This window comes from Vidua chalybeata, chromosome 5 (genome assembly GCF_026979565.1).
Source record: "Vidua chalybeata isolate OUT-0048 chromosome 5, bVidCha1 merged haplotype, whole genome shotgun sequence".
In the NCBI taxonomy this organism is placed as follows: domain Eukaryota; kingdom Metazoa; phylum Chordata; class Aves; order Passeriformes; family Viduidae; genus Vidua; species Vidua chalybeata.
This window is the reverse complement of record NC_071534.1, coordinates 19,358,197-19,375,277: the sequence shown is the minus strand read 5'-3', so window position 1 is coordinate 19,375,277 and position 17,081 is coordinate 19,358,197. Positions and strand designations below refer to the sequence as shown.

Sequence of the window (17,081 nt, the reverse complement as noted above, 5' to 3'; positions counted from 1 at the left end):
TTTCTAGACTTTCACCATCCCTTGGAGAGCAGAGGAAAAGCCATTAGCTCCATGGAGAAATGGCCTATGTTTACCCTTACTCGTGGCTGTGCGTTAAAGAGCCAAGGGGAAAATAAAACCACACAAATAATTCATTAGGTAATTAGAGAGTAAAAAAAAATTTTTTTTGAAACATTTGCACTGGGCAGAGATTCTGTGCTGGAAGCCTTTTGGGCTGTGACTGCTACTTGTGTGCTCCTGCCCCACTGGGACATGAGGACTAGCCAGGGGAGGAAATAGTGATTTTCATGACTGTCTCTTGATGATACTGTCACAGAAAAAAACCCAATTATCTATGCCAGTTTATATGTTCTGAAAAGGTTCATCCCACTGGCAGGCTAGTCTTGGTCTGTCCATGTGGGTCTCACAGGCTTCAGGATACAGTTGCTGTATTGGGATGACCTTCAGTTGGATAATGGGGCTGTTGAGCTGACATGCCCCTTTGGGACAGTTGTCACTCTGTTGTCCTTCTGCAGGGAAAGGGGAGGGAGGTATGTCAGTCAGAGAGCTGATGGCACCAAAAGTCTCATTCTCTTTTCTTTTCTGCTGCAGATGGAGGCCTAAGGTTAAGAGATCACAGCATCACAGCAGCTCTGCTGGCTGCCTGTCAGTAGAGGTTAGGACAAGAAAGGGCAATAACCATAAATCTGGCCGGGTCTGGACAGTAGTTAATTTCTGACACTCTGCTTTTATTCTCATGGGGCTTTTTGCCTTTTTTTATGCTTATCTTGTAAACCTCTTTCCTTTTCTTCTCCTTTCCTTCCTCTCTCCCTTTCTCTATCCATGTGTCCCACACTTGCTCCTTCTGGTTCTCTTCTCCCCTTGCAGGCATGCGCATCCTTGTGAACCTGCTGCTGGACACTTTGCCCATGCTGGGGAACGTCCTTCTTCTCTGCTTCTTTGTCTTCTTCATCTTCGGCATCATTGGGGTGCAGCTGTGGGCTGGGCTGCTCCGCAACCGCTGCTTCATGGAGGAGAACTTCACAGTGTGAGTGACTGGGAGACAACATCTCCTTCCTTCCTTCTGCGGGTGTTTCTCTTTCCCTCTGCCCGCTCATGTTTTCTGCCAGGCTCTCTGTGTATCACTGGCTCCAAGTGTGGGGTGATAGTGTGCGGGTGTTGGGAACATCTTGCAGTGGAAAGGGAGGGTGGGCAAAGACAGCTGTTTTTCTTCTGTCTTCACAGCAGGTGTCTGGGCTCACTTGGATTTAATTAAGGCACATGTTAGCATGACTGTCCCTTCCAGCCATGCCTAGTAATACAGGATGGTGCTCCTACAGCCAGAAAGAACTGAAACTCTGAAACATGCTGCTGAAAGATCCTGAACCTGCTCCCTCTTCAGAAAACAGCACTTGCAGGAGTCTTACAGAAAGCTATAGTGCTGCCTGATGCATCCAGGAACATCTTTGACACCACCAAAATGGAGCTAGGGTCACTGTTTCAGCAGTAGTGCATTACCTTTGGAGGGACACTGAGAAATTTCTAAAAAACTTTGGGAGTAGAATTGCGTGTGGCCAGTGCCATGGGGAAGGGATAGAGGGCTGCTGGGAGAGGTGTCCCACAGCTGGGTTAGTAGAAGTGAGAGCATCTGAAAGCAAAGAATGAATGTTTGAATGGGACCAAAAACTCATGGGGAAACATGGGAACAGTTCTGGCAAAGAGAGCCTGAAGCCACACAGGGGTCAATTACAGGTATCTGCGATTTATTTGGGGGGTCAGGGGGGGAGTCTGCAGAGCACAGCTTTACTCCTCCCACAGGCAGTGGGGTGGAAAAGCTCCTGCCTGCCATGAATTCTCCGATTACTCAGTTTCAGGGCACAGCTCTTCCTGTTGACTCTGGCTTTAGTAGATCTCAGGCTTTAAAATGTTTCCTTAAAACCATATGCTAATCCCAGGCGTGCTATCAGTGTAGACCGCTTAAAGAAAACCCAGAGCTGTCAATCTGTTTAAACTGATTAAACAGTTATGAAGCTTTGGAGCATCTCAAATTGGAAAAAAACAGTGTGAAAATACAATGTGCAGAACAGCAGCAGAGTTGCAGAGTAGGAGCTGCTTAAAGCAGGCATTTCCTGTGTTTATTTATTCCTTGGGGTAAAACTACTGTTTAGGATGATTGTCCTTTATGTAAATCAGGAGTAGCACTTCTGTAATGAGCGTAATTACATCCATGCAGAGTTGATATAACTGGGAAGTGAATTGGGGCCACAGCCTTCACAATGACAGATATTAGAAAATATTTGGGTGACCATTACTAGGGAAATCAGTTCTGAAGGTGCCCATGCACCAATGATGAGGATGAGTTGCAACATACCTTTGTAGTTTAGTCCTGCTTAGTTAACAATCAGAGCCTTTTTCTTTTTCATCAACACCTGTCCTCTTCCAATGACACTTAGTAAAAAAGTCTGCATTTGTACAACATGAAAGTTGTGCATTTTAGCACTGCAAGGGATATACCAAATAGAGCTTAATACTTTTTTTTTTTTTCTGTATCTCCACCTTTCACTTTTTCTGATATTAGCTCATCTCCAGCTAGGCAAGCATAGATGATTTTAATTATTCATGCATTTGGAATGTGCTTGCATTATTTGGAAAAAATACATGAACTTGTCATAAAACATTGCACCCATAATGCCAGCTGTCAAGGAGGAGTCAAAGTTAAGGTTAAGTCAATTTTATCTTTCCATTTCCAAATTTTAAGGCTTATCTGTGCAATGTTAATTATGCATGAACTGGATCTTTTTTTAGAAGTACAGAAGGTTCACTACCAAATGTTATAAAACATGTCCAGCAGCAGTTACATATATGAACATATTACAGTAAAGCCTGATGAACTTCCTTAATGTCATTGCATCTGATTTAGCTTTGATGTTAATGGCGAGAGTGATCAGACTGCAAATCTCTGCATTCCAGCTTTTCTTCATCTCCATGCAAGCAGATTGTGCAATTTGGCCTGGGGTGATCTGATGGCAGGAAAAGCTCTGAAAACTGGGGCCTTACCCCAGAAATTTGCTGGTTTTCAGGAGCCCTCTCATTCCTCCCCTTCTCCTGAGTCAAGAAACCTGGAAATCCCCTACCCACTGCAGTCCCTATGTCAGAACAGGGGCCCCCATCCCCATCAGTATCACTGATAGATAGGAAACTCTTTGTCACAGGAAATTTGACTGTGGGTTCTTTTGCAGACAAGGTGACATTGTCCTGCCCCCTTATTACCAACCAGAGGAAGATGATGAGATGCCCTTTATCTGCTCGCTGTCAGGAGACAATGGAATTATGGGCTGTCATGAGATACCCCCACTGAAGGAGCGTGGCCACGAGTGTTGTTTGGACAAGGACGATTATTATTATTACAATTCAGTCCGGCAAGAGTTTAATGTCAGTGGCATGTGTGTGAACTGGAACCAGTACTACAACGTGTGCCGCACAGGCAACGCCAACCCGCACAAGGGTGCCATCAACTTCGACAACATCGGGTACGCCTGGATTGTGATATTTCAGGTAAGTCTGAGTTAGCCTCCTTACAAAGCTCAAGCTTATATTTCTGTTTTTCAAATTCAGTCTTTCTGGGCTCCAGTGGTAGTTTCTGCAGGGTGTGACAGAGACGCAAAGTAAAAGGCCTTGTAACTCCCATGGTAAGGCAGACAGTGCACACATGAATGCGCTTGCCAAAATAAGTTCCACTCTTCAGGCTGGCTTGTACTAGTTTTCCCTCCTGTCCAGACAGTTATAGTAAAGGAATCTTTTTTTTTTTTTTCAATTCCCAGCACGTGTTGCAGATGGGAGCTAAAATCCATGCCTTTTTTCTTTTCCTCTGGCTGTACGCGGTGTCCAGTCCAAGGGGCACAGCAACCCCTGCTGCGATGCAGGGAAATGAACTATTTTAATGAAATATTCCTGCTGTGGACTAGAATGATCTCACAGGCTTTGACAGTATGCCAGTGTCACCAAGCAGTACCATGCTGATTTCCCAAAATGGAAATTTGGCTTCGTTGAAATGAATTGTTGTTTCTCACCTTTCTTGGGTTGCAACCGTCCTGCCAGTATCTGCTTGTTATACACTGAGGAGTCAGCTCTGGAATACCTCTCTCGTTTCTCTTGTTTGACTTTGCAGGTGATCACACTGGAAGGGTGGGTGGAGATCATGTACTATGTGATGGATGCCCATTCCTTCTACAATTTTATCTACTTTATCTTGTTGATAATCGTAAGTATAAGGTTTGATGAATGTCAGCAATGCAAGATAAGAGCTGACAAAAAACAGGTTTTAGGTCAACATAGATACTGGGGAAGCAAACTTCTAGAAATCTCAATAATCTGGCTAGTTGATTTTCACCAAGAGTCTGAGGCAGGATCACATATATAGTTGTCAGCCAAGTTATTAGCTTTCACTCAAAAATATACTTAAGATTGATTTTTAAAGTTGTACGTGCCCAGTGTAGAATGATGTTCTCACTGGCAGATCTTCTTGAAAAGTAAATTCCCCAAACCAGTTGACTTAAAAGCCAATTCTTTCTCTGCCCTTCTACTAGGACTCTATACAGTTTAAGCTCTTGAGTAATTTTTGAGCCATGTTGAGTGAGGAGCTTTTGGCAGCACCTGGGTTTATCAGGTTCAGAGTCTCAGATTTGCATTTTGTTAGATTCAGTGTCTGTCATGCTGAATTACTTCCTCACCATGAACGAAAAGGAGCTACTGCTCCAAAAGTGTCAGCAGTCCGAAATAAACAGGATGTTTGAGATCCCTTGTGAATGATGGGATGGAAAGAGAGAAGTGTGTCAGCAATGAGAACTTAATAAGCAGTTTATAAGCCCTGTGGATTTATACAAATGAAGTTTGAAGGTTGGTTTTCTGCAAGGATATTAATTATCAACACCTGGGATGAGAGGTGAGAAACATGGTGCCATTGCCTCCCCATTCCTCAGGCTTCCCTTGCATAAGTGTGTTTTCTTGGAGGGAATCTCCTGTTTCTAACAAGGAAGGATTTTGTTTTTTATGAAGGCTCTTGCACATTGCTCACCTGAGGGACCAAAGTCAAGAGTGAAATGGAAAGACAGGATGAATTATGGGAAGTATAAAATCTGTACATGGTAGATGCAATTCAGTTTCAGGTCACTGAGTAAGGACCTCAGTGTGTATTTCCAAGGCCAACATGCATTTGGATGAATGGACCTGGCCAGGACTCTGATCTTCATCCAACACTTGTCCTATAGGGCCATGCCCTTCAAGAAATAGGATCTCTAGAAGCAGTCACCCAGTACCACTAACAGACTGACCTAGTACAGGATCTAGTTTACATTCAAGCTGGCATGCAGTGACTTGAAATAAAGCAGACTTTAATCCATTTCTGTGAGAAATTCTGCAGCCTGTACATATGGAGGGTGGCCCAAAAGAAAAAAAAATCTATTGGCCTGTTCAAGTCAGACAACTTAAAAAAATCTTACTATATCCTTGATTGCACCCTGCCTTATGGCCTTTTATTCTCACAAGGGAAAGACAAGGAGATAAAAACAGGAATATGACATACTCCCTGTTGGCTGAAGCATGAACCTGGACAGCAGAGGTGAACTATACCGTAAGGAATGTTGTTTTTACTTTGATACTGGACAGTCCCAAAGAGACAATGCAGAGATGTGATTGCATAGGATGGAATGATGGGGGTGAGTTTCCACAGGCTCTGTTCTCAAGGGCAAACTGGACATCTACTACTTTTTGGGAGTTCAGAAAATAATAATTTCCCAATAATTTTGTTCATATACCCCTCAATTCAATAGATATTTAGTACCCACCTGCATTTTGACTTCAAGCAGCATAGTCAGGATACCCAAATTTGTAGAATATGCAATTAGACACAGACTTTACTCCATGTCCCACAGCCCCAGTCTCTCCCAGAGCCAGGAAGGACTGTGCAGAATCAGTGTTTAACCACTGGGGCACATATAACCAGTCTTTTGTAGGCCAGTTCCAGAAACTGCCCTTCCCCCCACATTTCAAACTACATAAATTCTGACAGCGTATTTTTGGTTTCTAAGTATCCTTCTAGTGCTGGCTCACGTCATGTGGATTCACAGTGATTCAAACTGTGTCTCTGAATTTGCAGGCACCTAAAACCCTCAATTAAACACTCCACCTGAGATTTTACTGCAGAGTGTCATTGACATTTCTAGACACTCCCTCCTCATTTGCAGAAGCCATATATGTTTATTTCTGTCAAACACAGGAGAACATGAATCTCAGGTTACTTGGGGGACTGCTGAGAACAAAGGAGTTGTATTCTAGGTGGAATATTTTCTTTACCTTTGGTGGAGTTAGGCCAAGGAAGTATTTAGCCTTCCTGCTACGTTCTTGGCATGTGATGCATCTTTTGCAGCATATAGCAATGCCAACTTTATATCATTTGGCTGCATTTTCTATCTGAATCTTCATATAGAAATAATGATCCCTCTTTAAGTCTCATGAAGTATGGCCCTTCCAGACTTTATCCTTCCCTCCTTCTCCATGTTTTGAAGGCCTGGCTTTCTAAGCAGGATTGTTCTGACAGTCATACTTTAAGCCCTGACTCTTTGCTTTTCCACACACATTCTAGCCTTGGCTCAGACTTACTCTTCTGGGGCTGGATCTCTGCAGCTTCTGTCTAGAGCTGTGCTTTCATCCATGACTTCTTTCCTACAATGATATCTGCAGACACCTACATGAGGGCACTACCTGCTACTGCTCATATGGCAGGAAGAAGGCTCCACCACCTGGATATACTCCCAGCACAGATAGAAATCCTGCTTAGATGTGCTTCTCTGAGGGGAAGGGTGCTGACTGACTATGGCACTCTTGAATGGCCTTGTAGAACAATCTGGGAAAAGCATTTTATGTGTTGAGCAGATTTTAAAATGCTTCCCCCTTGACCAGAGATCATGGACATGACATGAAGGAAGGACTACTCCCTGCTCTTGAGTCAGTGTTTCACTTGGGTTTTCCTGCCTGAGGTCCAGGTGTCTCTCCGTCACCCCTCCAGCTACTTGGCCACTGCTATGGCTCCTGGACTGGAGCAAGCTCTTCTGAACTCTTACACTGGCATCTGCATTGCAGCACTCAGAGGCTCCTTGAAGGGCGCTGTTCTTACACATGTGGGCCTCAGAAGGCAAGCTGGATATCCAGGCATAAGCAGTAAAAGTAATTGACGAGTCAGGATCTGCAGCACTAGTCAGATTTTGTTAGATATTGCAGAGATGGGGCTTGAATTTTGGGCCGAATGATGCCAGGATGTGCTTTATCAAAGCACAGCTCAGTCTCAGGACACTGTGTTGGGACTCAGAATCAAGGGTCTCCATTTGCTTCTCTCAAATGCTTTGACTCCATGTCTGACTCTTTCTGTCTCTCTGCTCAGCCAGCTGAGATGAATCACTCAATTAGGAGCCTTCTGGGACCCTTCCTGTCCTTCTCCTAGCTGGGAGGCAGTGCCAAGCTCAGCAGAGACTGAGAGTTTATGGACTTGCCTGTGGTTTTAAGGATTAACCAAGCTAATTTGCTTTGTGTTTGATGTTCCTAGCTAAAAGGATAAGGACTGGGGAGAAGTTCCCATATCCACTCCTCTCACTCCCCCCTTTTTTGTTCATCAGGTGGGAGAAGGCAGCAAATGGTGCCTGTGAGGACAGGGCTCAGGGATGTGAACCTGAACCCCACTCCTGATTCAACCCTAGGCTGACAGTGTGGTCCTGGTAAGGGCATCTCTGCCCTCAGCTCTTCCTCTTGTGGCCTAGAGAGAAGGTGTTGCAAGCCCTAATTGCTTGTTGTTTGGGAGTTGTGGGAGGTTGCAGAGTAAGGGGCGGTGTCAGAAGTGGTGTTCCAGAAATGCTCACGCAGCTGGTGTCCATCTCCCTGCCCTGCCTCGCTCAGTGCCAGCTGAGGGACATAACCAAAAGGGAAAGCCCGGGTGAGTATCATGCTGCTGAGGAGAGTGCATCAGAGAAGAATTTGGATTCCCAGTAATATGCTCATCAGTTAAAATAAAACATGCAAGACATCACAGATTAGGGAAAATGTTGGGTGAAGGCAAAGGAATCTGAACGAGGCATTATTTTAATTTTCAAGGCTGCATGCAGAAGCTGAAGGAAAAATAGGCTGAAATATGGGGGAAGGAAAGAGAAGGGTTCAGTGATGACGGGAAACAGAATTAGAACAGCTTTGAAGGGTGCTGAGAGGAGGAGGGGGGGGAAAAAAGCCCTTTATTTTGAGATACTTTATTGTCCTTATGTTGAATCTGGTTAGAAAGAGCTTTGTGTTTCAAAGCATCATTGAGATGCTAGCAGGGACGCCTCCCCTTTGGACAAAGGGCTCCTGTGTCCAAGAGAAAGGATCACCCAGAAGGACAAGCTGGTCAGGGGGGCAGTAAGGGCTATGAACTGAGGGAAAGGCTGCTTGGATAGGTATAACAAGCTCTGAGGTACTTGCTGAAATAAACCTTTTTTCCATTCACAAGCACTGGGGTCAAGTTATCAGCACCTTTGCCTGCTCTGTCCCCTTTGCTGGAAAAGCTTTACAGGAGAGGAGACATGTGGAGACAAGGTCAGGACTGAATCCTACTCTCTGTCAGAGCTGTTTGCTTGCAAAGGAGGGACAGTGAGGTGAGACTGGGTCCTATGTGGGTTAATACAGGAGAAACTGGTGCCAGGATGCCCCTTAGCAGGGATGTTCACAGGTCCAGGGGAAGCAGAAATCTTGAGCTGGTGCTTAATCTCCTCCCAGGCACTGCCCCATGGAGTCTGTTTCAGAGCACTGCAGATGCAGATTCCTTGTTCAGAGTTTAATCTCTGCATTTTATCAATGCCCTATTAACACAGCTCTGCAAAGAATAGGCACCAATCAAGGTGTCATAGCTTTTGAAAATTATTTTGAATGTAGTTATTAGCCCTTTTATGTATGAAATCCTCATCATATTGAAGCCCAGGATTTAGCCTCTATCTATCTATCTATGGATAGATCTCCTGGTGGAAATTGATCTCTAATTTCATTATATGTAACACAGGGTGAGTTTATTTTGCCCCCAGAACTCTCAGAACAAAAATTGCTTGCTCCATTTTATAAATAGGAAAACTGAGGTTTAAAGGGAGCATGCAAGTTTTAAATTAAGCCTGGTAGACATTTGGGCTTCTGTATGGAGAACAGGGAGAACTTGGGCATTTTGTATGCTCTTTCTAAGCAATTGGGAGTGTGTTTTTTACAGTTTTTGTGTTTGAAATGAGAAGCCTATGTAGGCCAGAGGACAAGTTAAAGAAGAGCTAATATGATATGTCTTGTATCAGAAGAATAGAAAATAAGCAAGGAAGTCTGGTTTTACCAGACTACGCAATGTCCTTCTAAAAGTTGTTTGACCTTGTAAAATCTTTTTTGATTTCAAAAGCTCACTCATTTCAGGAAAGCCCCATCTCCCTATTTGGAGAATTAAGGTGCAAATGGTAGAAATCAATAATATGCCCCACATATACTAGTATGTCATTAAAATGATTTGAGAATACTGACATTTCTTCCAAGAGGTGGAGACTATAAATGGCAGTGCATGATTTTTCCAGTGGTAAATTAATAAGCAGAGGAGAAATCAACCAAACTGGTTCTCTGTCTCCTACCTTCTATTTAACACAAAGAAGAGAGGAAAATAAAGTCCAGTTTTCATCAAACCCTTTGTATGTAACTTATAAGTGATTGCTAAGAGTCCCAAAACTTGACGAAAGTTGGACCTGTTTCCTGAATTTCAATGCATAGCTTTAAATGCTGCATGGAAATTATGTCGAGTGTGCTCTCAAAACCAAGCTCATGCACACCTGGCTTTCTCCGAAACTTCCATATGCAGACTGGTTCCCACTCCTCTGCCTCCAGCCACTTTCCCTTCCTCTCTCCTCTTACATTCCTGCTCCCACACGTTCTTTTTCATGCTGATATTGGTCCTTTCTTCTCCTTTGCTGCTAGGTGGGCTCTTTCTTCATGATCAACCTGTGCCTGGTGGTCATCGCCACGCAGTTCTCAGAGACCAAGCAGCGGGAGCACCAGCTGATGCAGGAGCAGCGGGCCCGGTACCTCTCCTCCAGCACCGTTGCCAGCTACATGGAGCCGGGAGACTGCTACGAGGAGATCTTCCAGTACGTCTGCCACATCCTGCGCAAGGCCAAGCGCCGCACCCTTGGGCTGTACAACAGCGTGCAGAGCTGGCGCCACGGCCACGTGCAGGAGCCCGGCGATGCCAAACCTGGTGGCAACAGGAAAAGCCAGAGGCACTACAGTAAGGATTGCGTGGGTAAAGCTGGAAATGCCAGTGGGGGAAATGTGAGAGTAACTGAGAGCATCTCCATGTGCCAGCTTGCCAAAGGACCTGAGCCTGTAAAGCACAGAATTAGAATTTACACTGGCCACTGAGTGTGGCACTGTGGCCAGCACACCAGACCAGCAAGGTGAGGGTGACCGGCAAGAACGGGAATGAAACAGGGCTGGCCAGCAGGGAACATGGATAATCCAGATCTGAAATCCAGAGACCATAAAGAGACAAAGGCACTGAGGCTTGTAAATGGCTCCATGTCTGATATAGCCAGGTGTTAGCAGTTTGGGAGAGAGAAGAATTAGGGTCTATAACAAAGTGGGACAAAGGATTGGACCTGGTGGCACAGCAGGTCTCCCAGAGCTCTCCTCCCAAAGTGAGTTGCTTCCAGAGCTCAAGAGAGAGGCAAAGAGAGTTGAATTGCAATAAGGTGTTGCCTGAACCTGAGGAGTGATGCTGAAGAAGTCTGGTTAATATGCAAAGACGATGGAGACAATTTCTCTTGATGGCAGAACACGCTGTTGCGTAAAATTAGACGTGAGGTATCATTTAAATTGGGTTCCTGGCTGGAAAAGTCACTGTAAAAATGGTTTTATAGAGTTAGTATTAACTGCCTGCCCCTGCCCTTCCTAAGTTATGCTCCCATTAACAACCAAAAAGGCAGATTTTCCTTCAGCATATCTTGCATACTCAAACTTTCATTTTCTTTACTTGCTGGGAGAAAAGTTTCTGCGGGCTTCATGCACTGTGTTAATGAATTAATTGCTTCATTTCCCCCCGTGTCCATTTGATCTTCCAGGCTAAAATGGAGTATCAAGGAACACAAATTTAGATTTCTCTGGTTCATAGTGCACACTGCCAGGAGGAAGTGTTCCTGTGTTACCCCTTGTGGTTTCTTGAGTTGCTTTGCTAATGTAGTTTCTCTAATTTAGAGAGTTCAGTTCAGCCTGGGGGTTCTCAGACCCCACTTGTAGCAGTTCAGGCCAAAAGCAGCTCTTGTGACCACTTTTCCCCACAGGTTCCACTTAATACAAGCTAGTGAGTCTCAAGCTATGATTTCTGCATGAGACAAAGCAGTTCTTTCTCTGATGGACATGAACCCTGTTCAGCCTAATCACAGGCAAGCTGAACAGTACCATGTGTTTTGGAGACGCAGCCTGTCAGCATAGAGCCCCCAATGGCAACAGCTCCCATTGCTGCCCTTGAGATGATATGTCAGTGTTTAATCGTCCTCACAGCTAAAAAGCCCAGTTACCCTGTCTAAATACCCAGAAGCCAAGCAGGTGTCCACTTTGAATGTCTTTTTCATATCCTCCTTCTTTAAGCAGCACCATTTCTCTTTCCAGGGCTTTGCCAGCAGCATAACTCTCTTGGCCGCCCTCCTCAGGGCTTAGTCCAGCCCATCGCTGTGACAGCAACCTCTGATCCCACCAACTGCCCCCGCTGCCATAGGGCAGAGCATGAAGCATCCAGAAGGCTCTCAGTCCTGGATAGCGCTGGCTCAGACCAGGAGGATGGAGGAGCCAGTGAGGGGGAGGGAGAGGGCAGCCAAGAAGACCAGGGCGCCTCAGCGCTGGAGAAGGAGGAGGAGCTGGAAGAAGGAGGACGGCTGAAGCTCTGCAGTGACATGTGGCGAGAAGTGAGGGTCAAGCTTCGAGTGATTGTGGACAGCAAGTATTTCAACCGTGGGATCATGATTGCAATCCTAGTGAACACCATCAGCATGGGCATTGAGCACCACGAACAGGTAAAGCACCTCAAGGCACAAGGTGGGCAGCATGGACTCCCCCACTCCTGCTGGGGGTTATGGCCTTGCTAAGCAGCTGATGCAACTTGGTGGAGGCAAAGACTGAGCAATTTGGACCTCAGACTGCAGCACAGATGGTCCCAGCGTGACTTTGGAGAAAGCCTCAGGATCTTGCAGGGTCTCTTACTTCCTTATACCTGCACTTAATCGCTTTCTTTCTCTCTCTCCATGTATTTTCCTCTCACCTCTTTTCAATACCTCTCTTTTCCTCCTCCCTGGTCATTCATCCCACTGTTTTTCTTTTTTGCCCTGTCTCCACGTTCTGTCTGCTTCTCTCTCTGTCATCCTTGTCTCTTCCGTCTTCCTCTTCTCTCTCACTCGTTTCTCTCTTCATTAGCTTACTGAATCCTTAGTCTATGTGGTTAATTTAATGTGCCCTCTGGGGATGTCAGAGGCACTTCACCAGCATCTCAATTCAAATCCATCAGCTTGCTAGCCTTCCCAATTTAATTAAGAGATATCTGAGCACATTCTATCTATACAAGAAAGCTAGGAAAGGCACCACCTCCAATCTCCAGTCGTTTTGGGGGCTCAGGCTGCTTGAGCCTTTCCTTTGCCCTGAGAGTAAGAAGTGATAGATAGGTCAGACACAAGCAGCAGGTGTGGACACAGGCTTGGCTTTCACACCAGTAGTTTGCAGGCAGCTCTGAGTCAGCCTCAGGATAAAGTACACTTTATCCTAATGACAGACTTGTGAGATAGAGAGGGATTGTGTGCCCTTATTTTATAGCTGAGAGACAGAGACTGTGTCTACACTGTGATGGGCAGCGCCAGCATCAGAGGGGGTTAAGCAGGCCCATGACCTTGGATCTTCATTGCTGGTTAGTAGCTCTGCTGCACTTTACATTGAATAGTCCATGCTGTACATCCACATCTCAGATCTATGCTGCTACTCTGAATGTGGCCAAGATTCACTCCATGTGTCTGCCTGTATCACAAAATAAGAGATCGCTGCACTACTGAGACGCTGACTGTATTGAAGCTCTGGAGCCAAGGTGAAGTCTAGTCCTAAGCACAGTCTCAGGCAGCAAAAAGACAGGCAGTGAGCCCAGTTCAAGCAAGGCACTCAGATTTGTCCTATGCTGTATCAGGATGAAGATACCTTGAGACCCAGAGTATCTTAAATTCCCTGTTTGAGGCAACACAGTGTCTGAGCCAGTATTTGAAGCCTCAGACGTCTGGATCCCACCCACGTATCAAGCTTTAAACCAATTTTCAAAGCCCAGCTAGTTTCTGATACAAGGCTGTGACACCTTAATTTGATCCCAGAATTCAAAACTGCACTGGTTGCTTCAGTACCAGAAAAATACTGGCAGGAGCCCAGAAGAGAGGAGAATGAAGAAGATGCTGGAGGGGTTGACTCATGGAAATAGATAAAAAAGAGCAAAGTATTTATCACGTAGCAGAGAGATGACTAAGGGCTGGAGCCCAGGACAATTTGAAAACTGCCCACTGGTATTTTAAAGATGTGATCACCAAGCAGGGAGAGCCATTGTTCATCCTGGTTTAATGGACACAGCGTGAATAATAGTTTGACAGAAGAATACTTGAGCTGGAGATAGAGAATTCACTCATGTTCTGGCTATTGTATGTGCAGATTTAAGCCCTTCTAGGATGCCTCTGCTGTGTTTGTACAGCCTGCAGCACAGTAGGATCTGCCTCTACAGCCTTGGGGTTTCTCATAGCAGGTTCTTAATGATAGTCCTTAAAATTGTACTATCACTTTTTATCCATAAGTAGTTGGGAAAAGTTTATGACCCTGCATGCTGTTTCTGTCAGAAGAGCTGTCTGCCAAACTGATCATAACTGAAAAAGGTGGTGCAGCCTGTTTATTCAAAATGTGTACTCAATTCTGTTATCCTGGTACAACAAGACTGAAACATTTTCACACCATACCATGAATTTTGGGTTCTTTTCTGTCAGCAGTCAACTCAGAAGCATACAGACATTTGTACCTCCCTTTTGTCTCCTCAAGTTTTTCTCAAACCATGCCATCAGTATACCTTAGGCTGGTGCTTAATTGCCTACTTATTTCTCCTTTCTTTCTCTTTTTCCTATTGTCTTTTCTCCCAAAAGCACAAATTTTCACAGAACAAAATCCAGCAAAGCCCCTCTGCCCAGCAGGATCTGTGATTTGCAGGGTGACGCCATCCTATGACTGAAGAAGCTTCTGTTGCTTCAGCTATTTCATCATGTGATGTCTTCTCACCCAGAGCTAATGTCTGTGGAGAGCTCTTGAGCTTTTATTTTCTGGTACATGGGATATCACAAGCCCAGCCACTCTCCGGGGACATACCTGGCTGGGCAGCTCACTTGTGTCAGCAACTTGCCACTCCACTTTATCATGGGCTGCTCACCAGCAAGCTGACCAAAGCACCCACAGCCATCAGGTTAAGGGGTGAGGCACAAGTTTCAGGCTTATAAACACAGCAACGCAGGGGACAGAGCACATGCGTGAGTGCTGCCCGGTCTTGACCAACAGACAGAAAGACATGAATTTAAACTGTTTGTTATAATTCAGGGGTTTAATATTCATGGTGGTTTTCTTCCAGGAGACTTAACCTTAAAAACTCAAATAACTTTACTCATATTCAAATGACCTTGGAATTTGGCTTCGTTTGGCTTATTCATTCAGTCCTTCACCCTGTCCTGATTGTGTGGCCAAGGCAGTTTCCATCTGCATATATATTTCCTGTGGGGGAAATAAACTCATTTTAGGAGAAACTGCATTTCTATGAGTCATTTTTAATCCATGATCTTATAACAAGATATCTTTTGTAAATCGCTATGTTTATTTAAATCCATCAGTGTGCAATACACCATGTAATATTCTCAGTATTAGGCCTTTAGATATTGCTGAGACATTGCATAAGCCAAGCCCCATCATTTCAAGCTTTGTCCTGCTTGAAATAGTTTTAGCAGTTCTTCAGATCTGCCTCTATTTGGAAATGTCTATTTTTAAAATCCAGTGTAGAAAATATTAGATTCTTGTGGCTGTCCAGAAGAATTCTTTTAAGAGGCTTACTTTTTTCTTAATAGTCACAGTGGGTCTGGTGCTGCTGACTTTTCTCCCTTATTCAGCATGAGAATGAAAAGCTTGTCCCAGCTGAATCTGCCTTTCTCATCATGTATTTCTTGAATGGCCTGTTGGACTCAAGCCTCTCTGCCATTAGCAGCCATTTTAGACAACTGCTGAGTGACTTGTTTTATCTTCTCCAGTATGTACTTACAGTTTTCTTTCATACTTCAGATCAGTACTTTATGAGGTCTCTCTGTGTGGATTAGATGATGATCCCGTTTCCTAACTAGACCCATCCTGTGAATCAGTACCTTCATATCTTTTAGCCTGTGTGATTTCCCTTTATACCAGCATTTATTGCATTCACAAGTTCGTATTTTACAGTTATTGCTTCTCTTTTTGTTATTTGCTCCTTGTCAGAAACATTTGACAAATGTCCAAGCCAGCTCATCATACTGATGTTTAGTGAGGATGGAACAGTCTCCCTGGAGTGGTGGATGAAACCACGCTACCTCAGCCTTGTAGAACCAGAGTATAACAGTCACATAATCCTGCATTGGTTGTGGGGTGGTGATTAAACTTATGTAAAATTTGGTATGTTCCATAGCTGATTTTTATGGCTCTTCTAATTTTTGCCAAGTGACTTTGAAATTGTGAGTAAAAATAGACAGGCTGGAGAGACGTCTTTATGGAATATTTCTTTTTCATGTTCTCATCACAGAGGCGGTGATGTGTAGGTTCAGTAGGGCTGGTCTGCATAGGTCACATCAATTACTCTTCAGTTCCTAGACAGTTGCAAATTTACTCCTGGTTAGGAGAAACTTTTCCTGCGGGGGATTCATGGTGATCTGTATTTTCTTAGCCTTTCCTATGATGCAGGAGTTTCTGTCTGCTGCCAGATAATGGACTAATTATATTTTCAGTCAAATCTGGCAAAAGAGTTCCAAAGTTAGTGAGAAACTAAAAGGGAGAAAAAAGCTGAGCTGCTGCCCTCTATTGCCCCAGTTCTAGTTTCTGATCATGGGACAGGAGTGCTGAAGTAAATCTGAATCTTATCTTTAACTCTCAGTATTTGATCTACATTGTTAGAGATTGAGGACTTTATTCCACAATGGTGTGAATTAGATTGTTTCAGGGATTGGGTAAGAGATCCATACACAGGATAGATTAACCATTCTGGTTAAAACACTGGCTATGGACATACCTTGGCCCCTGGGATCTCTGCCCCTTCAAGCCACCCTCCTTATTCCAATACTCAGCTCCCATAATTATGTTCAAGTTTCACTTCTAGTGTGATGGGTAAATAAATCAGTCTGTCCTGTCTTGGCAATGTGAACAGACTACTTGTGGGGAGATTTCTGGTGTTCCTTTCTTTTTCTTGGACTAAAGCAGCCTTGAGCTCAGTTCTTTCCTTAGAGATTCTTCAATTTACAGTTTCTAGGTAAACCTGGGAGGAGGAAGGGTTTAGATGCTGAATGCCTGAATGCTATCTGTGGGAGCCTGGGGAAACCTCACAACTGCAAGGTGACACATCCACTATGTTGGAGAGCCCATGTGTTCATAGGAAGAAAAGAAGAGAACCAGTTTTCCCCTTTGCTTGTCCTCTTCATCAAGTTCACACTTCCCTGGCCAGAGAAGGGTCCCCTGCACCAGCCGAGTCCCAGACACCTGCCTCATCCATTGTCACTCCCACCCACCCTGCCCTAGGAACAAGGTCATCTCCACACAGGACACAACCCCTGGTAAACCCCACCCTGCAGCCTTGGCCCCCAGCTGACGGCTCTTTGCACTCTGCCAAGTTAGCTCTATCTCCCGAAAGGGCTGCAATGCTGGATCTGCCTTAGTGCCTCTCCATCTGGCTCCTCTTTATCACCTCTTTTCTTCCTGCGTTCATTTCTTTTGTGTTGCTCTTCCTTTCCCAG

General features: G+C 44.7%; 1 protein-coding gene across 1 annotated transcript in view; it reads left to right on the top strand.

Annotated features, from left to right (window-relative positions):
• Window positions 1-17,081, top strand: part of CACNA1I (calcium voltage-gated channel subunit alpha1 I) — a 151,039-nt gene that overhangs the window by 97,495 nt on the left and 36,463 nt on the right. The window contains exons 5-9 of the mRNA XM_053942493.1: window positions 868-1,027; window positions 3,219-3,534; window positions 4,148-4,240; window positions 9,991-10,300; window positions 11,680-12,080. Of these exons, the coding sequence (XP_053798468.1) occupies window positions 868-1,027; window positions 3,219-3,534; window positions 4,148-4,240; window positions 9,991-10,300; window positions 11,680-12,080 (1,280 nt within the window). The remainder of the gene's footprint in view (window positions 1-867; window positions 1,028-3,218; window positions 3,535-4,147; window positions 4,241-9,990; window positions 10,301-11,679; window positions 12,081-17,081) is intronic.